General features: G+C 43.6%; 1 protein-coding gene across 2 annotated transcripts in view; it reads left to right on the top strand.

The window, feature by feature from the left end:
- NBAS (NBAS subunit of NRZ tethering complex) overlaps positions 1–26,684 on the top strand; it is a 317,946-nt gene extending 291,262 nt beyond the window's left edge. For both annotated transcript variants that reach the window (XM_078055983.1, XM_078055984.1), the window contains 4 exons: positions 5,729–5,868; positions 8,703–8,847; positions 15,385–15,513; positions 26,252–26,684. In XM_078055983.1, coding sequence (XP_077912109.1) covers positions 5,729–5,868; positions 8,703–8,847; positions 15,385–15,513; positions 26,252–26,527 — 690 coding nt within the window. In that variant the 3' untranslated portion in view covers positions 26,528–26,684. The remainder of the gene's footprint in view (positions 1–5,728; positions 5,869–8,702; positions 8,848–15,384; positions 15,514–26,251) is intronic.
- Positions 26,685–27,112: the final 428 nt, after the last annotated feature.

Below are 27,112 nucleotides of genomic sequence, written 5' to 3'. Positions count from 1 at the left end.
TTTTTTTAAATTAATTGATTTTTTTAAAAGATTTTATTTATTTATTTATTTATTTGACAGAGAGAGACACAGCGAGAGAGGGAACACAAGCAGGGGGAGTGGGAGAGGGAGAAGCAGGCTTCCCGCTGAGCAGGGAGCCTGATGCGGGGCTCGATCCCAGGACCCTGGGATCAGGACCTGAGCTGAAGGCAGACGCTTAAGGACTGAGCCATCCAGGCGCCTCCACAGCCACATTACTCTGTATTCTTTTTCTGTCCTGTCTAATCTATAGAGCTAATTCTTTTTTTTTTTATGTTATGTTAATCACCATACATTACATCATTAGTTTTTGATATAGTGTTCCATGATTCATTGTTTGTGTATAACACCCAGTGCTCCATGCAGAACGTGCCCTCTTTAATACCCATCACCAGGCTAACCCATCCTCCCACCCCCCTCCCCTCTAGAACCCTCAGTTTGTTTCTCAGAGTCCATAGTTTCTCATGGTTCATCTCCCCCTCCAATTTCCCCCCTTTCATTTTTTCCTTCCTACTATCTTTTTCTTTTTTTTTTTTTTAACATATAATGTATTATTTGTTTCAGAGGTACAGGTCTGTGATTCATCAGTCTTACACAATTCACAGCACTCACCATAGCACATACCCTCCCCAATGTATAGAGCTAATTCTTATTAGAAGAAATCACAGCACACATCCAGTTCTCTGTTTTTTTATATGTAGCTGTAACATAAATAATACCTGTCATTTATTATGTCCTACCATCTGCCACTTCGCTAGCTACCTTATTCACATTCTCTTATTTAATAATCACAACTATCATATAATTGCATTATCTTCGTCTTACAGAAAACGCAATTAAGCCTCAGAAAGGTCCAGCAATGTCAGCAAAGTATAGTGTCTTTCCATGTTACTTTGACTTTATCAGCACTATTTTGAAAGCTGCATATTTAATCAAATTGCCCTTTATCATTATTTTACAGTCTCCTTAGTGAGGTATGTTGAAGCATTTGCTAGCCACCTACAGTTTGTTTTTCCTCGATGCTAAACTATGTTCTGTGGTCGTGTTGTCTTGTAGCTGTTTAGGCACACAGTTCAGTTCTCTGTACTCCTCACGCTTGCCTTGAAGCGTATTTAGATGCTGGCAGTACATATTTTAATAAGAACTGTGCTACTTTCTGGAAAAGAGAAAATCTGATTCTTCCCTAGGTCTGCATTCAGGTTCAGTCTGCACATTGTTCTCAGATAATTTTAGGGAATTTAAATGCCATGGTATTAATATTGACCTGATGCTCCTGCCACTTCTGTAGGCGTCTGAGACCCATTGCTTTCACTTTTATTGACTCAGAACAACACTTCCCTCTTTAATTTTTTTGCAGATAATTTTTCAGATTTATAACACTGTGATTTTCTTCAACTCAAGATTAATTTTTGTAGCCATGAATGAGTAGCATTACTAGTTGTGATATGAAAATATATTGGGCCAAAACCCATGTCCTTTCTGTTTGAAGAAGTTTCTTTAGCCAGTCTTTAAGACGAGGGCTGTTTGTGACAGATTCTTTTAGTTTTCCTTACCTGAGAATGTTTTCATTTCTCCTTTATATCCTAAAGGATAGTTTTACAAATATATATAGAATTTATAATTGACAGTTCTTTTAACACTTGAAAAATATTGTACCACTTTTTTCTGGCCTCTGTGGTTTCAGATAAGCAATGCCCTGTTACTAAAATCGTTGTTTTCTCTGTAGGGAATGTATTGTTCTCTTTCTGGCCTCTTTCAAGACTTTTTTTCTTTGTCTTTAGTTTTCAAGAGTTTAATTATGATGTGTCTGGGCATAGATTTCTTTGGGTTTACCCTGTTTGGGGTTAGCTCAGCTTCTTGAATCTGTAGATTAATATCTTCCACCAAATTTGGGAAGCTTTAAAATGTTATTTCTTGGGCGCCTGGGTGGCTCAGTTGGTTAAAATGTTATTTCTTAAAACACTCTTTAAACTCTACCTTCTTTCTCCCTTCCTTCTGGAACCATCTTGATGAGAAATGACCTTACCTGGACTGTCTTGTATTTTTTGGTCAGGAGTCAGAAAATACTGAGTCTAAGTATCCTCCTTGCCTTGGATGAGGGGATACCAGACCATGCATGTGTTGTGCCTCCAGGCCTGGGGTCCCAAGCTAGTTAGCTTTTTTTTTCTTTCCCCCCACCTTTAGGAGTTTGTTGGTTGTCTCTTTCGTTATTTCCAAAGTTTATAGTTGTACTTAGCAGGGAGGAGTAGGGAAAAATAGGATCAGAGCCATTTTGTTCAGGCTGGAAGTCCTTTGCATATGTTTATTTTTCTTCATGCAGAAATTCATTTTGAGTTTTGGTTACCTGAAATTATTTTTAAAACCTTATAGGATATGAAGAACAGGATAAGCTTATATTATCTTGGTGAATTTAGATAAATTTAGATATTTTAATATGTAGACACAAATCCTAGATTAGCACTTGTATATCAAAGTATATAATGATTACCAGCAAAGCATATTCTTTCTCAAGTGTTAAAAAACACCTACTCAAGTCCATCTTCAGGCCCAATTTTCTTCTCCCATGTAAGGTAAGGCTTTTGCAGCTATAGTGGTAGAGAATTTAAAACTGCTTTCTTAAGAGCTGAATAACTTAAACATTTGAAACCCTTTATGATGTGAGGGGGAACGTACAAGTGTGCCTACCGAAAATGGGTAATTATGTAAATTGCTGTATTTTTCACATTTCTATTTTAAATATGAGGTCAGTGCTCTGAAAAGTAAGTTACTAATAATTGAAATGGTTAATGAATTTTATGTTTCCCAACAAAAACACACTTTTAAAAAGTCTGTGTACACATGAAGAAGGTGTTACACATTTTAAAAATGGAAACTGTTATTGGCACACTAATATAAAAACATATAAAGGTTTAATTGATAGTTTTTTTAAAGATCTTTCTCTCCCCTAGGATATACTCCATGTCCTAAAAATTGACAAGCTGTTAGTTTTTGAAAAGAAAGAAATCCAAAGGATGCTGAAAACAAGAATCACTTTTTTCTAATGTATTCCACTTCATGGTAGGCGTTGAGTAACCTGTGTAGACTCTATATTCCATGTAAAGGAGAAACTACTTGTTATTCGTTATGCAGGAGTTAACTACAGCAAGTGGAGTATTGACGCTGCTTGCAATATTACAGACCTACCATTCAGTTGTTTTTAAATATTTTCAAAACACAAAACCTTTTCTTCAAATAAACTGTAAAAACTTGGATTTTAACTCAGAAAAGAGCAGCCATTTACCAACCCCTTTTTCCCTGCTGCTGACCATCAGGCACCTCCTCAGAATTTCTAAGACAGGATTCTCGGAACCCATTTATCTGATGAGGGAAATGAGACTCAGAACAGGGCTGTACTGAAATTACACAGCTACCCACAAGGCATTATTGGTTGAGACATAATGTCAATAAATAGCCCCCCCCCCCCCGGGGTCTCTTTTAGTGATTTCCTTCTAGTGGCATCTTCCTTATAAGCCTCACATCTATCTCCAATAACAAAAGAGCCAAAAATTTATGGCCACTCCATGGATATTTAATATCACCATTCTATGCTAAAATATTTTATAAATGATGGAATATCTTCATTTATTCATTTGTTTGTCTATCAATTCAAGCACTCAATAAGTACTGTGCATCTACTGTCTATCAGACATTATTTTAAGGAGCAGGGATAAACCAGTGAACAAATGAAAGTCTCTGTTTTCAAGGAGCTTCCATTGTTATGGAAGGAGAAAGGCAATAAGCAAAAACATATGTAATATGTCACATATTTGTACATGCTAAGAAGGAAAATAAAACAAGGTGAGAGAGACAGAAGGTGGAGGGGAACGCAACTTGAGGTGGGCCGTTACACAGCACATTCTCTGCTGAGGTGACGTTTGAGAAATTTGAAGGAAATAAGCGAATGAGCCCTACAGATATCTGCAGAGAGAATATGTCAGGCAGAGAAAACAGATCAAAGTTCGCGAGGTGGAAGTGTGCGTGATGGATGCGGGGCACCTGAGCCTGGAAGGGGTTGAAGGTGGAGGTCGGGTAAAACAGGTGGATGTCTTGAGTTTGAGATTTTTTGTTTTAAACATTTCTTTATAAATAGGCAAGAACATATTGCCAAACTCCCAATTAGACCACCCATTTAAATAATTCAGAGCTTGTCTAGCTTATTGAGTCCTCTAGTTTCAGAACATCCTGATCTGATTATAATTACATATCGGCTCTGCCACTTGCTGGCCACGTTACCAGGACAGATAAGGCTGTTTTCCTCATCTGTAAAGGGAGGTAATAACACCTGTGCTGTCCTCCACCCAAAACGGTTGTAAGGGTGAACTCTTCCTGGATTCTGAAATTATTTCAGAAACTATAAAATGTGGGGCGCCTGGGTGGCTCAGTCGTTAAGCGTCTGCCTTCGGCTCAAGTCATGATCCCAGGGTCCTGGGATCGAGCCCCGCACTGGGCTCCCTGCTCAGCGGGAAGCCTGCTTCTCCCTCTCCCACTCCCCCTGCTTGTGTTCCCTCTCTCGCTGTGTCTCTCTCTGTCAAATAAATAAAATCTTAAAAAAAAAAAAAAAAACTATAAAATGCTCTGGGGTTATTAGTCCATGGAAGAATGATGTGGGTCTTTCAGGCAGGTTTTGAAGGATCTGTTGGGTCATCGTGTGAGCAGGACTTGCCATTAGTAATTACCAGTCATTTCATAGTACATATCAACTGTTGTGGAAATGCAGAATTCATGCTATAACTTTTTCAGCTGGCTACTTGGGATTAGAGCCCGAATGCCCACTAAATTAAATTTAAGCTTTGGAAACATGCATTTGTACAGACAGTTTAACAAATGTCTAGATAACCATCCGTTCTCGTTATCCTTTGAAGGTATCTGTCATCATCTGAGTCTTAGGTACCCAAATGTAGAGAATCTGTGTTAAGAGAGGCTAGGGAACAGGAAAACCAGCTGTTGACTTACTTTTATATTTAAAACTGCTTTCTAACTTAACATAGCAAACACTGTCATCCACAGAGATATTGGGAGATGTGATTTGTTTCAGGACTGCCTCGATGTAAAGGACGTATCATTCAGTTACACAATGAGAGGACAAATTTGTGTTCTTTACTTGATCAGAACTACTTCTGCAGTAGAAATGGAGATGGGATGCTTTATTTTGATATGTAACAAAAATCCTGTGACAAGTACACTTTAGTCAAATTTTTAATTTCAAATTAGAGAAATTTTCTAGACAGTATGAAGACTTAGCAATAATAATAATAATGATGCTAAAATGAAAAGTAGAAATGCATTTAGGATAATTTAAAAGAAAAAATTTGGCTAACGTTAAGTATGATGAACTATTACAATTTCATATACAATAATTCTGTATTTTAACATAATAATATTAAATACTAATAAATCAGTCCTCTACTTGTTTGAATTTATTTTTGTAAAGAACATTAAGAGCCTTCCTGTAATTTGTTCTAAACAATATTTTAACAGAAGTGTTTGAAATTGGGTAAGGCTTAGAGCTTTTTGAAGATTTTGTGGGTGAGGGTGGTGGTGGTGAATCTACCTCTCAACACATTGTAAACATTTTCAAGAGTGTTTAATCAAAGTCATCAAATTTGAATTCTTCTGTAAACCAGTGAAGTAGTCTTTGCCACCAGTGTCAAGTGTGTATTTCCACTTCCAGGTAGACATAGCTGACATTGAGAATGAAGAGAACCGCCACGCTCTCTTCACGGAACTCTTGGAATCCAGTCACCAGGAGGTGGAATTTCAGCACTTGGTTCTGCTCTTGCAAGCTTGGCCACCTATGAGACATGACTCTGTGTAAGTGTTAATATAAAATTAGATTTCTCTTGTTTGCTCTTGAGTTTTAAAAATTCAGTACCTTCAAAAGAACCAATGAAAAGAAATATGTAAAACCAATATCAGCCTTTCGCGGAAATTAAAATTATTTATTTGAAATATTGCAGTTTCTTTCCATTTCTCCTTGCCCCTACATGCAAATCTTTTACTCAGAAATACCAGATCATGCTTAGTAATAACATCTGATTTGGGGGCACCTGGTGGCTCAGTAGTTAAGCATCTGCCTTCGGCTCAGGTCATGATCCCAGGGTCCTGGGATGGAGCCCCGCATCGGGCTCCCTGCTCAGCGGGAAGCCTGCTTCTCCCTCTGCCTGCAGCTTCCCCTGCTTGTGCTCTTTCTCTCTCTCTCTCTCTCACAAATAAATAAATAAAATCTTTTAGCTCTCTCTAAGGGGGCAGGGAATCAGTTTCTAACCAGCCCCTCTGTGATGATATTATGCAGTAGATGCGGGGCCCACTAATTAGATTGTCAGTTATGCTTTGCTTTTTTAGCAAAGGGTTTAGGGTTGCGTTGTAGGTTTTCTCATGCCCTCAAAATGGCTCTCTCAGTCTAAAGAGAATTTTTCAAAATCATAGTACAACCTCCTCTAGTACGTTTACTGTGGTTTTACAGTTTCTTGTACTTTTAGAACAATGACCATTTCAAATCACTCGCTTACCCACAAGAAGTAAAATCAGCTTCACTTAAGACATTTATTGCATTTTAAACATTTAATGCATTTGCAGGTATTAAAAATCTTAGTTTTTAAAGGTGCATTCTTTCTTTTGTAGCCAGTATGAAGTGAAATTTGTAAATTGCTAACCTGTGTTTTAAAAACCTCCTTTATGAAATCATTAGAATCAAAACAAAGCATTACCGGTCCACTTAACCCCTCTTACCAGCCATGTCTCCAGTCCAAGAGGGGACCTGATAAAGTCTGTTTCGGCTTTTTTCCTGGCCCAAATTGGTGTTTTACCACAAAAGATTCTATGATGGGATACTTTAGAAATAGGTTCTTAAAAATGCTTTTGAGTTACCTTTTTTTGGTTGGCAGATCATCCAATGTATGACTTCAGTACTTCCAGAATAACGCCCCCCAAAAAGGGGGGGAGGGGAGAAAGACCAAGAAAGGCAGGAGGAAGGGTTAAATAGTGTGACAATGATTAAATGTTGCCAGTTAATATAATAAAGTTAAAAACTAAGAAATTTGCTTGATCTACATGACTGCTCATTTACTAGAACCAACTTAGGTTTTTTAGTTTTATTCCCTTGTAGGAAAATGCATGAAAAGCATGATAGATTCGTACTTATGGGAGACTTATAATTCTCATCCAGTGTGTCAAAACTGGCTGGTGAAAAATATGTTCAGATAATTGCCGTCGAAGCTGCATGGCCCATCGGGGCGCACTGTTTGGCGGGCCGGTACCCCCTCTGCACTGAGGCAGGTCCTTAGCGAAAGCCCAGGGGAGTGGGATTCAGACTTTGAAAGAGAAGAGCAGAGGGTGAGTCCTTGAGTGTAAGAAGACTCCCCAGTCCACCAGACCCTCTCAGAGCTTTGCTCCTACCTTGAAATAAGCAGTGTTCTTTGTCCTCACACGGTGTTAGTTTGAGCTGAGACACAAAACCTTTGCCAAAGGCTAGTATTGTGAGTCCCTTTGTCATTGTCACACTTGACATTTTTCTTAGGGGGCAAGGAGTGAAGTCCTTTCAAGGGAAGAACCACCTTAGGTGTTTAGTGTCTAGAATCTAGAGCTGTGCTAAGAGAACAGACTCTTACAAATAGTAAAATTATTTTAAAAACACTATAAGTAAAATTGGTAACCTGTTCCTGGGGCCAGGGTATGAGTGTACCTTTAACTTGTCTCTGGAAATGTAAATCGTGAGGTTTGCATGAAACACGGGGTAGTGACATCCAGAGAAGGGAAACAAAAAGCAACTTTTGTATGCTTTTATGTTTTAGAAATAAGGAAACTGGGGATGCCTGGGTGGCTCAGTTGGTTAAGTTGCTGCTTTCGGCTCCGGTCATGATCCTGGGGTCCTAGGATGGAGCCCCGCATTGGGCTGCCTGCTCAGCGGGAAGCCAGCTTCTTCTGCCCCTCTCCCTGCCTGTGCTCTCTCGCTCTCTGACAAATAAATAAATAAAATCTTAAAAAAAAAAAAAAAGAAAAGAGAGAAAGAAAGAAGGAAACTGTATGAAGGGCACGGTGTGATCGTGTGCTTCCAGGCTGACTTCCACGGCGTACTGCCCTTACTGTCCTTCACTCCTGCCCTGGCCCCCGAGGCCTCATCCTCATCAGAGGATCAACAAAAGCCAGTTTTTAGGTGGTAAATAGTGAGATGTGCCTGCTGTTGAGAAGGCACAGTTACAAACATCATTCATCGAATAAAGCAGTTGTGTAAGGAGAACATTAAATTGCTTTCTCAGAATGAGAAAAACTGAGGCCCAGAGAGGCTGAGTGGCTTCCCCGGCACTGAGTGTCTGGGCTGAGAGTGGTAAAGTGACTTCCCTGAGTCACCCAGGTGGGAAGCCAGGGAGCCGGCCCGGGAGCCCGTCAGGAGCTCTGGCCTCTGGGCCGCCCGTGGCCTCCGCACTCCTGGGCACCTGCTGATACCACAGCAAGCTCTTTCTCCTCTGGAAGGTGTTCTCTTTTCTGCAAGAGGGACTTGAAGGAACACATCATCTAGATTGTGACTGCAGTTTGCCAAAAAGCATTTTACTTCCCAAGGTGGCATTTCTTTTCTTTCTTAACGTTTCGCATCCCAGTCATCACAACATTAATCATTCATTCCCAGTGCCTCGCGTTTTCCCCCTCAGAACCAGCATAACCAGCAATCCGTGGGTGCGACTGGTGACCGTGATGCTGAGCAGGTGTACAGTGGAGAACAAGGAAGGACTGGGGAATGAGGTCTTGAAAATCTGCCGCTCCTTATATAACACCAAGCAGATGCTCCCTGCAGAGGTGAGTGGATATTTCAAGTGGTTTTCCTGGGGGGCATCCCTTCCCTTATCCAAACTCTTAATGAGAAGCGGTGTCAGCGACTGTGCCCGAGGCACACTTAGCTTAAGTTATCAGGAAGTGAAGGCCCGCAATTTGGAATAGATCAAATGAAGAACAGCCCTGCTGAGAGGGTGCTTTGAGGTAGTTTTCTCTCTGTTGGAGCTCTGAAGCCTATTCCCTTTACAAGTCCCAGAGTGTAACTCAGCTTTCAGTTCCCGTTGGATGCCCTTTTATGTCTAACTCGAGCTCCTGTGCCCGGGGGTCTTGGGAGCCAGCCCGTGTGCTGTCTCTGCCCGAACCGGGCCAGCCGAGAACGGAGCAGTAAAGGCCCAGCACCCCTCTTGGCAGGTGGCCAGCCACTCTCCTTGTGACGTGCCTTTTCTGTAAACGTGGGAAAAACTCGGCCGCCTTCACTTTGACCATCATTCTCTTTGATCCCATAATTTGGCTGTCACTGAGGTATTTGCTTAATATATATATAAATTTGTGCATTCTCAAATAAGCACATATTAATTACAGCTTCCTGCTGTGAATCCGACCTTAGCATGTATTGTTTAAGCAATTTTTACTTGTCTTAAATGTAAGCATTTGGATAATGGCACTAAATTGATTAATTGGTTTTCAAATTTCTACCACATAGGAGATAAACTTGAAAATAAAATTGTAAATATGATTTTTCGAATCCTCACTGTAATCACTCAAGGAAAATATTCTTATTAGGAATGTACATTTAATGAATTGTTTTCTGAATAAGGGACTGGCTAAGTGTTTTCTGATTGAATTTTAAAATATTTTATCCATTTAAAGAAGTCTTCCAACTACCAGAATGACAAAATTCTTCTATAAAATATTTAAAGTACCACCACCAGAAATAACTTCCCTTTATACCATGGTGTATGATTCACTTGTGTCAGCTACTTATTGACCTGTGATGTGTTGTGCTCTATTGTGGGCCCCTGAGGGTTGGAACCATGGCCGTGTCGTCCCTCTCTCACCCGCGGCATGATTCAACATACTACATGGAGTGGGGACTCAATGTAGTTTACTGTCCCCACCAGGGTGAGTAGTATGTAAATAATGAGGGATTCATCTTGGCCTTAACTGAAGCTGAGATCAAGCTTTGTTAGATCAGGACCAAATGCCAGAAAGACCCCACCAGTTCTGCTGAACCTAGTTGGGGAAACGTGATTTAGGGTCGCAAGCTGAGTAATGGTGATGACCGGCATCCACTAGCACTCTCGGCCTCCCACCCACTATCTGGTTTAACCTTCGCCATCACCCGAAGGAGGTTGCTTGACCTTCATCTTTCAGCTGATGGAACAGAGGCTCTGAGAGCAAAGGTCCTACTCCAGGTCACTCAGGCAACAGATGGCGGACCTGGTCCCCAAATGGAGGCGCTGCTTGAATGCTGGGAAGATAAATAACTTCCTCAGGAGCCACTCATACTGCACTTGGGGTGTTTGCATATTGACTGTCTGTTTTATGTAGTTGTGTAGGTTTTACTGTCATTTCCCCCCTTTCCTAGGGTAGTTCTTCAAGAATGACCTGTAGTCTGTAAGGCCTAGATTATCGGTGTTTTAGGTGGAAGGGTGTTAGGATCTCCATCATTACCTGGAGAAGTTTGTTAGTTTATTTAAATATCCTCATCAGTTTGGTTTTACTACAGTTAGTTCTGAGGTGTAAGTTAGCTGAGAACATGGCCGTGGCATCTTTGATCTTGACCACATACTGTTAAGTTTCGTAATCAAGGTTCGGTAACAGTTACCTGTGTTAGCGTTCAGCCACCCAGCGATGGGTGATAATTTCTGAATGTCCAAAGCAGTAATGAGTACTGTCAGCGTTGTATTTGAAGTTTAGGGGGTGACCTTCTAGGACATGGAGGGAAATGTATGTTGTTGTTTTTTATTGACTAGTGAATAATAAGTGATACTTTGTATTTCCTATTTAAAAAAAAGGGAGTCAGTGATTAAATGAGAAGCCGAATAGCTGTAAAGATTCAGCTCCCCAGTCCGCCTCTACGGCCAGCTTGAGGCACTTTGACAAATGGAGTAATATTTTATTTGCAGTGGCCCTGCTTGATCTCAGAATCATCGGACCGTGATTCCTGAGTGTTTTAGGGAGAACAGAATGGATAGCACAGTGCCTTAAGCACGTGTCTATTAGAGTACTCCTCACACACCACGGAGAGGGATCCCCTTGCTTCTCCTCTTCATTGGGACTGGGAGCACCTGAAGGGCAGGGGACATGAGACGTACCACAGCAGCAGGAGCCCCAGCGAGGCATGAAATTGTACCGTCCTCTTCCACACGGGGCCACACATGCTCTGTGTTCATGAGAAAAGCACCAGACGCTCCGGACCTATCCTTTCTGGCCTCTGAAACAAGGAGTTAGATTATGTGATCTCCGGGGGAACTCTAGTTCTGAGTATTCCTCAAGGGTCCCAGGCCTCGGAGGAGGATGACCTGAGGCTATCTGTTTAGGATTCACGACTTTTCCATAGGTCCACAGTTCTCTCAGGGGTGGGAGAAGGGCACTGGATTAAACCCCATTTTGAAGGAGGTCCTTATCACTTCTCTGTTCCAGTTTGATGAGAAGAGAGGGTAATTATTTTCAAATGAGTTGTGTTGCCACAGTTTCTTTTGTTTATTTTTCCTTATACTGCCTCAGTGCTGTCTTTTAACTGGGTACACATACAGATTTTTGTCTTAGGATGCCATGATTAAAGGAATCTTGCCAATGTGTTATGTACTATTTTTATTGATTGTTAACTGTGCTCAAGTGTGAGTTAAAATTGTTACAAAGGAAGGAACATTGTAATTAAGAAATGGAAATGTCTTGTTAAGTTTATTTTACCGCATTTGGAAATTACACAGTCTAATTTCAGAACTGCATAATGTTTAATATCACTGTGGTGGGAAAATTATCCATGACTCACTTTTTTGTAACCCAATACCTTTGGTTGCCTTACTCTATGGTTTATAAAGTACGTGTGCCTAAGTGCCTAGGATAGGGTACTTAAAGGATCTTACGCGTTTCCCATACCCCCACTAAGTTCCCGTATTTAGAGATTTTTTTGTTCTTCATGACTCTTGAGAACGTCTTCACGTGATGCCTGCTGTTGTTCCTGGTACTTGTTTAATTCCGGTCATGCTGGTTTTGCTGGTGAAAAATATTACCAGAAGGATAAAATCAATGTTGCTCGTAGGTCATATGTCCTACAGTCTTGAAAGTTCTGTACCCTTCTTCTTAGCTTGTATCCATGGCAATATATGAAACATTCTCAGGAACAGGGGATATTCAGAATGAGAAATTGGCACAAAACAGATTCTTGGCATTGACAGATTTAAAATTCTAAGTTCCAGCTATTTATGACCGACCCTGAAGGTCCCCGGTTTTGTGGAGGCACAGCGTGAACTAGAGTCCCAGGTGGATGGGAGTTAGATGCCCAGCTGGTGAGGGAGCCTAACTAATCTCCAGCCTCTAAATCTCAGTGTGATTGTTCCCTCCCATGGTTGAGGTACTTTGATAATGTCTGTGAGTTTGATTTTCAGATCAGATGACGCCCGTCCCTGTACACTGTGCCCTACACTGCTCCTGCAGGCCCTGCCACATCTTTGGGCGTAGGATACCCCAGAATGAGCACAGGAGGGCTGTGTAAGGACAGAAAGACTGTTGGTGGGCTGGTCCTGCTTCTCTGACAACCATCAGCCCCAGGAACCGTGCCCCAGGGCATCACCATATATCACAGTCCACAGGGTTCTGGCCTGGCTTTGGGCCCACACACGCCTGTTCCTCTGCATTCAAGGTCTCTTGTTCTGTATCTTGATGGCTAGACAGGTTTGAGCTGGGAAGGTGCCTGTGGGGTGTTTTAGGGTTCTCTTTGCTACTTGGACCTTTCTTAGAGCTCTATAAATCTCCTGATAAACTGTCTTCTTGCAACAGAGGGAAAACTACCGAGAGAACCTAGTATAGTAGTTAAATATGGAGTATTTAGCCAATAATTGTTAGCTAAGAGATTAAAAAGTACTCAGTAGCTCAAAAAGTACTCCTCCATTCTTAGATGTCCTTGATTTTATCCTCCAGGTAGTATTTTCCATCAGCAAAACCATCCTGGCCATAAGTCAACAAGTACCATGAGCAGCAGCAGGCCTGACATAAAGGCATTCTAAAGAGTCATGAAGGAAAAAAAAAAGCCTCTAAATATGAGAACTTAGGGGACAGGAAACAGGGATGAAGGAAAAAGTAAGTCTCTTTGAGTACCCTGTCCTAGACAGTGAGGCAAACATACTTCATCATCATCTGTCCATGTTGCCTGCTCCAAGGGGCATCCAGGTTATTTTGATAAAAGTTATCATCAAAGCTAAGGTCAACCAAGTGCTGTGCTTAGTCTAAATGTCATAAAGTGCTGAGAAATACCTGTTTACCTATTACTGATAACTTAGTGAATGAGTAGATATGAGTGCTGAGAGGGAATTATATACAAATATTTTAAGGTATAGTGTATACCAAGCAAGTTTGGAATACAGAGAAGGGAAAATATTCTTGCCCTCAAGTGAGGCAGATGAACAAATGAATAATTACAATAATGCAAGACAACAGTGTAGGAAATACTTATGAAGTATAGTGGGAATATAGGAGTGCTGGGCCTGGGAAATCAGAGGTGGCTTTGTAGGAGTTGAGGTTTTCCTGTGCCCTTTTCCATCTGAGACTCCAAGAACCAATAGGGGTCCCTCAGACAGAGAAGCAGCGGAGGTTAAGTCTTGTGCACAGACCCAGATGTGTGCGGGAGCTCAGCATGCCTGCTTTACCTCCAGGATGGTAGCCACGGGCCATGTGTGGTTACTAAAATTTAAACTTAAGGCCAGTTGAATAAAAATTTAAAAGTAGTGCCTCAGTTACACTAGGCAGATCTCAAATGCTCACTAGCCAACATGCGGCTCCTGGCTGCTGTGTGGGACAGCAGAGATCCAGAACATTCCATGGTGGCTGGAGGGCCTCCTGGGCAGCGCTGTCTGAGGAATGTGCAGGTGGGGGGAGCATTGCTGGGACGTTCCAGGAGGAGGAGGGTGACAGAAGCAAGTTGGTGCATGAGAGCTGTGTGAAATTGTCATGTATGGGAGTTTATATTTCATCCTCCCAAATACTCTCTGCAGGTGTTGGCATCTCAGATTACAAATCTGCATTTCTCTTTGGCCCAGATGCTCGGTGAGACTGCTCTTTATGACTGTGTGTTTTAGGGCACACAGAGCACTTTTCTGAGTTAGAATCCCTGATGTTTGAAGTACATACTTGACAAATCTGTTACCCTGCTGGTATTGATGATTTTCACATAAGTACATGTAGCAGGACCTCCCAATCTGAAACTGAAGGCCTTGCTGATTTCTAGCAGGGATGCGCTAAGGGGAAAGGTAAAAACACTACAGTGAGCAGAATGCCAAAGAGGCCTTTATCCTGGGCTTTAAATAGGAGCTTCTTGTTTTATCTACACTTTATAATACTGTAAAGAAATTATGAAAATGTCATAAATTTGAGTTTTTCTTCTCTGATATGCTACTGTTAGAGGAGTTCAAGAGAAAGATCAGTCCCATGGCGGCGGGGGTGGGTAGCAGTTTCTCAGTTCTTTCAAAAATAACCCTTGCCTTGTATAATAAGGTTGCACTCATTGTCTGGTCCTTGGTCCAGATGTTCTGTTCTTTATGTTACAGCTAGTTAGGACACCGGGGGAGCATATAGCTCGGTAGGGAGGAAGAGCTTGCAAATTTATTGTCTATTCTCTTATACTTTCGTTGTGAAGGATTATCATTTGTTATCTTATATAAAAGTCTGCTCTCTGATGACAGGTTCAGCTAGGATAATAAAGCACTGAGAATAAAATTCAAACGTGTATGTGGAGATCCAAAAACATTTTCATTTTTCTGGACCACAGATAGTTTTCATGAAACATTCAGTTCACCTTGACATTAGAATTATAAGCAGGTTTTTAAATATTTAAGTTGCGATTTTTCTTGTTTCAGAGGACAACTAGATATTGTTGGTAATATTAATAGTTGGTAATAATTTTTATCATTTGTTAAGTGTCTAATAGATGCTGAGCATTGTGTGTTATTATTCATTAGCACTTATTCTCACACACACACACAAAACTGCAAAGTAGATAATAATTACCTCCACTTTGCTGGTTAGGAAACTAGCTCTCTCGAGAGATTAGGAGAATAGACCATGGTCCTGTATCCATCCAGGGGGATACTAGGCAGCCTTTACATGCAATATCTGATGAATATCAGGTAGATATCTGATAGCTCAGAAAGGTGTTTACTATCTATTGTGAAATGAATGAAGCAGCTACCAAACACTAAATCGGTGGGGCCCCATCTGTGCTTCGTACACACAGACACACATCACTCACCAAAAGGTGTGGAAGGAGACCCCACCCGAATAGCGCCTGGGAGTCGGGGTACCTCCTGCTTCTTTGCTCACAGAACTGTACTGTGGTTTCAGGGCGTGAAGGAGCTGTGCTCACTGCTGCTCAGCCAGTCCCTGCTGCTCCCGGCCCTGAAACTTCTCCTCGAGAGCCAGGATGAGAGCCTTCACGCTGTGGCCCTGGAGCACATCACGGCTGTTGTCAAGGTATTCCCGGGGGCATGTGCTCTTGCCTATGTTTCTGAGAAATGAATTCACGTTGTCATTCTCGTAAGTAGTATCCATGGCTTATTTCAGGCCATTTTACCCGCAATATTCTCTGACCACAACAGCTCTTTCTGTTTTGTCTAAGAGGTAAATATTTATGTTATAAACATATACTAAACCCCTCCCATGAACCAGACTGTGTTTATGTGCTGAGACTACAAATCCGAATAAGGAAGCAGTTTCTCTAGAGAAGCCAGCCTATTGGTCCCTTTAAGGGAGCGTCAGAGCCGCCCAGCACTAGTGGACTTGTCCTTGCCCCTTGAAATTTGGATTGAAGGAATTTGTCATGTCGGGCAGGCTTCTGTGCCTGGGTGTAGGTGTTTGGTCACCTCCTAATAAGAGGTGAGACCGTGGCTTCAGGTTATGTTTACTGGCACCCTCTGAAACCTCAAGCTCTTACTTCCTCCGGCAAACCAACGTGCCACTGAAGCAGTGTCTTGGCTTGAGGAGTGACATACTAACGTCAAGGCCGGAGATCTCCCCTCAAGGTTGGTTGTCTTGTTACCATGATTAACGAAGAAGCTTTCACTTCCCTTTTAAAATTTTACACTTTGGGAATAGATAGCTCAGGGTTGTGTTTTAATGAATTTGTGTTGTGTGATCCTTGCTGAAACCCTTCTGTAGAGAGATCATTCTTTCATTTGAAGTTTGTGTTTGTGTGCACACACCTCACACACACACACACACAATTTTAGGTGTGTGAGTATACTCATGCATGTGAGTTTTTAACAAAAATGTAAGGGGATGTTTTCTAGGGACCAGAGAGGGGAGGAGAATTCTAGGGCGGCAGGTGCAGACTTGCCGAACAAGACAGTGAGAGATTTGATGACGACAGATACAGGAGGTTAGGTATGTGGTTACGGGATGTGGACCATAACTGCGTGTGTAAACAGTCATAGTGAACAAGATGAGTAAAATCCAATGCATTTACTCATTGAGATGTATTTCTGAATTCTGTAAAGATTTGGTGACTACCCTTCATTCACTGAAGATTGATCATAGCGGGGCCTCTCTGGAGACTAGACAGAAGTAGGAGTGGAGGGACCTGTGTGCTGGTAGCCCCCCGTCCGTCTGTGCTAAAATAAACATTGCATAACGTTGGGAATTTACAAGAAGCTGAGAATTACAGTGGACTTTTTTTTTCCTGTAGCCTATTTTTTTATTGTAAATTCAAGAAATCAGGAAGAAGGGAAAAATGGAAGAAAATCAGACTGCATATTTTCAGTGCTTTTTTTCCTCAGCACCATTGTACACCGTGGTAGTGTCTCTGCTTAGGTATTCCCACTATATTCGCCATGGGCCTCTTCCAGTGATGTATTATACATCACCTTTCCGCATTCATCCTGCATCGAGCTCTCAATGCAGTCCTAAATTCCGTAGGCAAGTGTATCAGTTTTCATTTTAAAGATTCTTCATCTCCAATGCCTCTGTCAGAATTGCAGCTAGAACTGGGACTCCCTAAATGCTAACTAGCTTTGCTACCCACCACCCCCGACAGACCGGCCACCCCCCCCACCATGCCCTCTACACTGCCCCACCCCCGACACGCACACACACACACACACACACACACGCGCGCGCACACACACACACACACACACACGCTATCAAAATAAGAAACCAAGTGGGAACCTTGCAACCCCAAGTCATTTTGAAATGGTGTTGATTTACCTCTGTACCACTTTGATCTGATGTGCAGCATTGTGCTAAAACTCTGTGCTTTTGAAATAGCCCTGGAGACTGTGGGTGGTTTGCCTGGGGTTGTGATGATAACACCCAAATCCTCTGTGGCCTTCAGATGCAAAAATCAAAATAAAAAATCAAAACCAGAGGTGTCGGTTGCTGAGATGAGTCACTTACCTGCCACCGAGACCCTCACCTGTGGGAATTAGGTAATGAGACTTAACTGTAACTTCTCCACACTAGGGTTGAGTATTCCCATTAGGCTGACCCATCTGTGACCTTAAAATGTGTTTACAAAAATGCCAAGTATCTTCAGACCTTATACTTTTGAATGTTATCCCTTCTTTAAAATAGTAAGAAATAGTAGTTTTTAAATCATATGTGGTATTGAAGTGGAAAATATAATACACTTGCTTTCTTTTCTGTGTGTTTATTTTGCTGTTCCCTCTGTCCCTTAGTAGAGGGCCTGAGTTCACCAGTAACTTCAGTTTCCCCCTTAACGGTTATGGACGGTAGTTCCTGTTGACATTAAAAGAAAAAGCGTCCGGCACAGGGACTCCTCTGATAGGCAGCTGCTCCTGCACAGCATGTGGATCGAGGTGGAAAAATGCCCCCACTCGCTCACTGATGGCATGTGTTATTTCACTATTCGTTGTAAGACGCTGACAGCTTTGTGTTCACAGCCGCGCACATGATGCGTAAATGCTGATGCCCGAGATTATACCGGCTTTTCCTCCAATAGCGGTACTCACTTCCTTCTCTGAGCTTTTCCGAAATTGCAAACCCCTAGTGTTGAGCATGTAACCTCTTACAAGTGGCCAGCAGCCTCTTTCCTGAAGAAATAGAAATCATTTCTTAGATTTCTTAGAGATCATGTTGTTGATGAATAATTAAAACCCTTGCGTGATACAGATCTTCCTCAGCTAACGATGGGGTTACACCCCAATAAATCCATCATAGTTGAAAATATCATAAGTCAAAAATGCATTTAGTACACCTAACCTACTGAACATCGGAGCTGAGCCTCCCCTACCCCGCACGTGCTCCAGACACTTCCATTAACCTACAGCAAAATCATCTAACACAAAAGCCTATTTTATAATAAAGTATCGAATATCTCACGTAGTTTGTTGAACACTGTGCTGAAGGGGAGAAACAGAATATGGGGGGGAGCTCAGTGTATTGGATGTTCACCCTCGTGGCCGAGTGGCTGGCGGGGAGCTGTGGCTGCCGCCCAGCTTCGTGAGAGATGATCATACTGTGTGTTGCTATTCCAGGAAAAGATCCAAAATCAAAATGCAAAGTGATGTTCCTACTGAATGTGTGTTGCTTGTGCACCATTGTAAAGTCAAAAAATCGTAAGTCCGAGTTAAGTCGGGCTGTCTGTCCATCAGCCTCAGTGAGATCTGAGCTAGCCTCCAAAACCTTAGTCTCTCCGAGAAGGATATTCCTGCTGCTGTGTTCACATCTCACCCCTGGAGTATTTCCTACAGGGTAAAACTCGTCACTCATTTCACCAGAGTAAGCAGATGTCGATCTATAATAGTTCTGTAGACTGAAAAATAATTCCGGATTTGAGCTAGGTTCTGCTCTTCGCGGCTTGCGTCCTTCGCTTTAGTACTGCTCGACGCCTCGATGCGCACCCTCCCTCCCAGGATCTGTCCTGGACCAGCATGCCTACTGAAAGAATCATTCAAGGGGTCACAGAGGAAGGGTTTGAGACCTTATCACCTACTTAAGCATTTCTCTCTGAAGCTAATAGTAACTACCATCTCTGTCAGGCACTGTTAGTAGGCGTATCCTCACTTTCTCTTCTTAATCATCTTGTGGGGAGATCGCATTCTAGTTGCACAGATGAAAACACGGAGACCCAGGGGTCATCCAGCTAGTAGGAGCTGGCGTTGAACTTGAAACCCTGGGCCCCCCATTCAGAGCCTGTACTCAGCCGTGCCGCTCCTTTAACGTAACGGGGCAGGCTGTCCTACAGTGGAAGAGAGTTCTCTCTGCAGAGAAGTGCAATTGCTGCAAGCATCTCGAATCGTATTAGCTCTGAAAGAGACTCGGGCAGAGCTAGTCTAACAACTTGCCCACCACAGGGCTTCCTTTTTCAAGCCCACTCAGACACTGGGGGTCGGGAGCTCACCACCTCCCAGGGTGCTCCCTGCCAGTTTTTGATAAACCTCGTGGTAAGAGAGCACCTCCAGATTGATCTTTATCTTGTGTGGTACTTTATCTTGAACACATTGATCTTAGCCTTCCCCGATAGAGTTGCTCAGAATGAGTGGCTTCCGTGGACAGTCCTTCGTGTATTTAGTACTGGCGATGCTCATCTTCTTTCGTCTCGCCTTGAAGGCGCAGGAACCTGCCAGCGTTACTTACGACGCGCCTGTGTCCAGGTCGCAGGGAGAGCCTCCGAGACCCTCAGACGCGCGTCTTTACGTTAACCTTGTTACACAGAACCAAGAAACCTTCCTTTCTTTGTCCCCTCTTTAACTCTATCCAGGTTTCCAACTAGTACCTCCTTAGTGAGAGCCTCTTCCACTCTGGAGGGTTCCCTCAATACTGCCTTCTCACGCAGCTCTTAGCTGGATTCCTCTGGTGACAGGCAGCTCACTCCCTGTAGGTTAATCTGTTCGATTCCTAGGCTGCATGGATGGTGAACAGCCTGGTACTGGGCACAGAAGTGAGGAATGGGCAGGATGTCTGTAAAGATGAAGTAAAGTAACATCGTATGTTCAAAGGAATTACAGGGAGATTCACATGTGAAACAATAGCACAAGAAATGAAAGTAGGAAGGAGGTAGGAACAGAGAGTGTGGAACCAGCCAAACTCCATGCCCTCGATGCAGCGTTTCCTGCGGTCATAGAGGTGATCAAGCTTGGCGTTTCAACGATTTTCGCCCGTTGCTAAAGCATAAGTTAGATGCCTTGTCCTCGTTTTGGTTTCAGAAGAGGTGTACTGTTAAATCCCGTGCGGGGAGAGGGACTGGTGCTTCCGCCAAAGTGCAGTCTCTGAATATCATTCAGATAAACAGAGTACAGAAGAAACCCTGCGGGTGTTGTTCTTACCCACGTATACAGTCGTGCTGCCCTTTTATTGTTCTGCCCTTGTAGTTGGTGTTTAATAACTTTTATTAGTAGCAGTATATGTAAAAATGAGACAAATATCCTGTCCTCAAGTAAACAGTGAAATAATATTAAATCTTCTTTAAAGTAATTGGAATGAGGCCCTGCATACATTATGCTCCTGGAATTTCTGCTTACCTCATTACTATAATTACTCTTCGTTTGTTATAGATCCATAAAATCAAAGATTTTAATTCAGAGAAGGTTCATTACCTGTTGTGGAAACCGGAATTAAGCAGATAACATTTTAATGACTTGGAAGACAGTAGTGCTTTGTGCTTTAATAGATTTCTTTCCCAAGATCTACAAAGTTTCATTTATTCTCAAAAATTAATTACTGACAGAAGAAATAATCGGTGACTGAGATGGCAAGCATTACCCATTTTATGATATGTGTACACCCTCCCCTTCTAGAATATGCTTCATGCCTTGTTTGTTTGACTGTAATAACTTTGGCCCTCTACTGAACTTGAACTCTGCACCAGGTGTTGTGCTCGGCACTTAAAAGCATAGGTTATCACAGCCCTAGAGACGGTCTGTTTTTCAGATGTGGAATCTAGGTCCCAGAGAGATTGTCCTTAACAAGGTCACACAGCTCTTCAGCAAAGAAACCAGGATTGGAAATTGGTCTCTAGCCCAAAGTCTGTCTTCTCTTCCCAAGACCAGACTGCCTCTCAGTCGAATTCAAAGTTATTCGATCAGAGGAATTAAATCAACTAATCCTCCTGGACTTGTTTCATATTTATTTCAAACATCCAACTGAGTCCAGAAATGACAGAACATATTTTTTTCCTCAAGCTCTGAAAGTACCAGTCAAGCAAATGTCAGCAATGTGTGTTTTTCCACAGACTATATACTGAAGTGATTCTTGATCTGTTAAAAAGTTACGTATTTTTAAAAGTCAGAAAAAAATGTATATATATCAGATCATTTGAGGAATTACAACTTCTAAGCTTTAAAGCAATAGAAAAAAATCATAAAGGAACAGTTCTTTTTCTGACAATGTAAAAATGTAAAACTCCTACAAAACAACAATCAAAACAGAATTGCAAACAGTTTAGAATGTTCATTATAACTAAAATCAGGGTTAACATTTAAGTTACACAAGAACTCTTTCACATGTGAAAGAACGATGTAACAGCTCTAGTAAAGGAGCAAAGGATTTGATGCTTCCCACAAGAAAAAATAAAAATGATAGGAAATGGTATGGGAAAAAATGGTCCTTGCAAATAAACGTTCAAATTAAAGCATCCTTGAGGTATCATTACGTATCTCCTAAATTAGCAAAATAATTTTGTTTTCAAAATAATAACTGCCAAAGCTGAGATGTTTACAGTGAAACCAACATACTCCTCCGTGGATGCTCCCCCTGTATACTGGACGGTTGATTTTACTATGGCTGCACTCGCATTCACGTCCACACCAAAAAAGGTTTCAGGTACTCTTTCCCACGTATTAGTGTGTGTGCGCTACAGTAACCAAGCGCCACGGACCGGGCGACTCAAATCACAGAAATTTACTGTCACACAGTTCTGGAGGCTGAAGTCCAAGATCAAGATGTCAGCAGGACTGATTTCTCCTGAGGCCTCTCTCCTTGCCTTGCAGACAGCCATCTTCACCCTGCGTCCTCACACGGTTGCCCCTTGGTCCATGTGTGTGTCCTTTCCTCTTGATAAGGACACCAGTCAGATTGGATGAGGATCCACCCACGTGACTTAGTAAACCTAATCACCTCCATAAAGTCTCTTTCTCCAAGTGCAGTCACATTCTGGGGTCCTGGGGTGAGGACCCAACATGGGAACGAGGGGAGGGGAACTGTTTGTCCTGGAATACCCTGGTAATGCCTCTCTGGTAATTTATCCTATGGAAGTGATTTCAGGAAAGCACATACAGAAAAAAAAGCATTGGTAGTACTTCAATAATACCAAACATTTAAAAACAGCTGAAATATTCCTAGCAGAAGTTAAATAACTTATCTCCACTCAATAGACTATTTTGTAGCCATTACAATTTTTAAGAATGAAAACTATGTAAAAACATTAAAATTTTTTTTAACATATCATGAGTAAAGTAGACTACAAATACCCTATGATTGTGAAAAAAAATCTCCATGCACATGGAGAATTACTGGAAAAGAAAGGAGGAAAAAGTAATTTCCTGGTGGTGCACATATAGACAATTTGTTTTTTCAAACTATTTCTGCTTTTTTTATTTTTAAGTTTCAAAAAGGAAAATAAAGTAGGTTAGGAGTAATGGGTGGTAAGATAGTACCAGACTTCTAGTGCCTTAAGTTAGAATTTTGGCCAAAAACAAGAATGAAGAAAAGTTGAGGCTTAATGAATTCCTGTGGCAACTCAGCAGTGGGGCGTTCGTGCCCGGGAAGGCTTGGGGGCGCCAGGTGCTCTGCTCAGCTGAGGATGACGACCCAGCTGATCTTGGCACCCCCGAGGCGGGAGGCCTGGCGTGTGGGGAGAAGCAGTTTTGGCTCTCGGTGACCTCGGGCAATCCATCTCTTCTCTGACCCTCAGGCTCCTCTTCTTTAAGCTGCAGTTGTTGGAACGAGTCCCCACAAAGGCCATCTTTCTTTCTGTATTGTTTTCATTCTCTGTTTTGTCCCAAATATGCCCAGAATAATTGTGCAGTATTTTCCTTGTACGTGACAATTATAAAGTATACTCTGGCCATGCTGTACCTTTTGCAAAGAGCCAGAAGCAGGTACAAGGTCAGAGAAAGGAAAAAAGGTCAGCCACTTCCATCTTCTCAGCACCTGATGATAAGACGCTGAACCAGAACTTTCCCCCAGACTTTGGCCTGGCCCCTGCCCCAGCTCAGTAGAGGTCAGCAGTCTCGGACTCTACCTTTCTTGAGGGAACCTCTGGGTGGGCCAAAGGGGGAATTTGGTATCTGATTTCCATGACTTCTGCCTCAGGCTTTCTTAGCCAAGGGAGTACGTAGAGAACTTTTAGAGGTGGACACCCGCCCTGTCCGTGCCCGCCCGCCGCGGACTCCCGCCCTGCCAGCACACGGCAGCTCTCTGCAAGGCTGGGTGCATCCAGCAGGAAACCGATTTTAAGGATGTCATTGCCCTGGAGAAAAGCAAACAGAAGAGGGGAGTGAGAGGAGCAGTGGCTGTAGGCCTTGAGAGAACCCCTGTCTCTTCCTCACGCTGGAAAAATCCATCACTCCCTTTCTAGGAGACTTTCAGGCCCCTAAAGGGAGGGTTCCTGAGTAAACAGAATAATAAAGGTGGCCTAGCAAAGAAGGTATTGCCCTGCAGTGTTTGGATGCTGAGCCTTTTATCTGTACGTTTGCCTGGAGCATCCTGGCACACATTCTGGTCCCTCCCAGAGGCCTAGGTGGAGGGATTCTTTTTAAGGGTGAACCGAACAATGACACGCGCAGTAACTCAGGTGCCCCGCACTCAGGTGTGCGCGCATGCGTGCGGGGGGGCAGTGGCCTACAGGGAAAGGGCAAGAGCGTTAGAATTACTCCTTCATTTGTGGATTCATCCCACACGTCTTGCCAAGCCCCTAGCATGTGGCCAACACTATTCTGGCCATCAGGGATGCAGGGGTAAACAAAGAGAAAGCCTTGTTCTGGAGGAGGCCACATTCTGGAGGCGAACAAACAGTAGACAAGTCCGGGATGAGGGCTCGGGATGAGGGCTGCTAGTCCAGCGCGCCAGTTAGCAGCCCCGTGACACTCGGCACATGACTGTGACCTCACTGGACGGGTTTCTTCATCCCTCAAATGAGATAATAACGGTCTTAAAGGGATGCTTTAAGGTTGAGACAGAGTGTTCGCTGGCACGTGGGCAGCCCTCCGTAAGTGTAGACACGGTGGTGGTGGGGGCAGCACCCGCAGGGGCTCAAGATTCTTGTTTCCCAGCTATGAAGCAGAAGGAGGAGGAAGGAAGCTGGAAGGCAAGAAGATACGCAGAACCCCTCAGCAGCCCCCGGTGGGGAGTGTTGAAAGCACCGTGCCCCTTGCAGCAGCAAAGCTGGTCCTTCCTACCACGTTCCTCTCCTCTCATCTAGCCTCTAAAAACACAAACAAAAGCTCCTAAATTGAGTTCAACCAAAGTGTCTTCCTGAGCCAAAGGTGGGGGAGCCGCGTGTGCTGGGGCTGACAGAGTGAGAGGCCCAGGGTTGGCAGAGACTCTGCGGTTCTAGAATCCAGCTCTATTCAGATTCTCTGCAGAGATAACGTTATCATGTACTTGCGCCATTTACAAAAATGTGACGGTGTTCAATAATGTAGCTTCCTTCAGCCATGTAGCAAATGTTGATTAAACTGGATGCTGGACGAGAAGGAGGATCAAACCTCTGTGCCCTCAGGAAGCCCCCAGTCCGGCGGGGGAGATAGGCCTACAGATGACGACCGCATGAGGAGCATGTAGTCCACAGAGTGCCAGAGTGGAGGAAGGAGGAATCAGCTTGGTCGAGAGATTTAGGGAGAATGTCATCCCAAAGATGGCCTTGGAGTGGACGCGTATGTTGGTTTTAAAGGATCACTAGGTTGCAGGAAAGACAGATGCTCTCTGACGGTGGGCAGTGATTATTGTTCCCAGAACTGCTTTTGTTTTCATTCTTGAAGTCGGTGGACACAGTGGACCTCATCCTCAGTAGCCTTTCCTCCTTGTCACAGAACATGTGGGATGACCACACTGTGTTCAGTTGTGTAACGTAGTTGGTCTACACATTAGTTAATTGGCTTTGAAATGCCACATTCTTTTGGAGGTGCCTACAACCAAAACTACTAAAAGTGCACAGTAACATTAAGAAGAACCGTAAAGAAGCTGTTCTGTGACACCCCGATGTAGATGAGGGGCTCGGCGTTCTGAGTGTGATTAATGTTGACTTGATTCCTTACAAAAAATACAGACAATAATATTAAATGGAAAAGCATAAGCAGAGTGTCGAAGCCATGGAAAACCATACAGAGACTAAGCAGATGAGGGCAGAAACGCAGAGGATATCCAAGCTGAAAGAGCCTGTAAAACAGGCCCTGAAGCTATATAAAAATGTCTTAAAGGGGCGCCTGGATGGCTCAGTCGGTTGAGCTTCTGACTCTTGATTTCAGCTCAGGTCATGATCTCAGGGTCATGAGATCGAACCCTACACTGGGCTCTGTGCTCAGTGTGGAGTCTGCTTGAAGATTCTGTCCCTTTTCCCGCTTGTGGGCTTGCACGCACGAGCTCTCTGTCTCTCTCTAAAATAAATCTTTTTTTAAAAAGTCTTAAAAAGGTAAATTTGGTACTGAGCTTTCTAGAGGCTTAAGCAAGAACAGCCTACAGCCCTCCTGTCCGTTACCCTATTTACATCAGCGGGGTTGACGGATGTATTTTCTCAGTGGAGTAGAAAAAAGGTTTTCCTGTTCTGGAGGGGATTTTTTTCATGTGGATCTACATACAGGAGACGTTTGGGGCTCAAGGACATGGACTGTGGGGCAGCACCAGTGAGATGGTAAATGCCACTGTTGAAAGCCCAGCTCCTGTCCTGGCTCCCTGACCTGCCACGATGTGAGACCAAGTCCTTACACCGCCTTTCCCTCACCTGTGACTGCTCGGGCTGAATTGGGAGGCGTGCCCACACGTGGCAGTTTCTGGCACTCAGTATTTGGTAGCTGTCGCCATGACTCGGGGTTCTTGGTATGGGGCTGTGTGTGTGATCCCATGTGCGTGATGGCAGACACTCAGTCCACGCGTGTGCTCTTTTCGGCGTGAGCACCGTGAACCCGGGCGGCAGGGGTTAAGGGTGGCGAAGGCGGAAAGGCAGTGGGTAGCGAGCCGCGGAGGATGTGCGTGAAGAGTTCGCTGGCGAGAACTAAGCAAGGCCACGCTCATGTTTTGCCTGTCTCCTTTCTTAAAGGTGAATGACTCAAACTGTGACCAAGAGCTTCTGTCCCTGCTCCTGGATGCCAGGCTGCTGGTGAAGTGCATCTCCACTCCCTTCTACCCACATATCATTGAGCACCTCTTGGCCAGCCCGCGGCAAGGGCCCTGGGATGCCGAGGGGCTGGCCAGACACCTGCGGGAGGCCGGCCATGAAGCCGAAGCGGGGTCGCTCCTTCTGGCCGTGAGGGGGACGCACCGGGCCTTGCGAACCTTCAGCGCGGCGCTGAGCGCAGGGCAGCACTGGGTGTGAGCCCGGCCCGGCCCTGCGTGGCCACGGTTCCTCGGCCACCCGGTGGGAAGGAGCCCCGGAGCCAAATGCTGTCCCACCGGCATCATGCGTACCTGTCGACTGTTCTCAGTGGTTCCAACAAACTGCGAATAAAGCTGTACATAAGTGACGAGCCTCATTTACGCTTTTTCTTTCTTGCGGTGGCTGGTTAATGTACTCATTGACTAAGAGACTTTCCATCTTTTACTTTGAACTGCCTTTTCTGGATAGAGCACAGTGAATAAAGACATGTTGGATGTGGTGGTGGGGAGGGCTGCATTTGAAAGGGAGAGTGTGTGTGGAATGGTTGGTGGTTGGAGCGGATGTCCTAGGACACAGGAAGGACGTCTCGAGTTAGTGACGCAGTTTTGCTCAAAGCACTCCACCTCTCTGAACCTTAGTCAGTGTAAAACGAGGGTTGTATTGTTTATGTGCCAGGTTGTTGAGTTACGTGAGGTTGTGTGTGTGAGGCCCAGGACATGTTACCTCCTCCCTGCTCGTTAGTCTTACACTATGTGAATCACGATTGCGGGGCCACAGCCGGGTCCATGTGAGCACACGAGGTGC

This window comes from Halichoerus grypus, chromosome 10 (genome assembly GCF_964656455.1).
Source record: "Halichoerus grypus chromosome 10, mHalGry1.hap1.1, whole genome shotgun sequence".
NCBI lineage: Eukaryota > Metazoa > Chordata > Mammalia > Carnivora > Phocidae > Halichoerus > Halichoerus grypus.
Note: the sequence above shows the minus strand (reverse complement) of the source record. Positions and strands in the feature narration are given on the sequence as shown.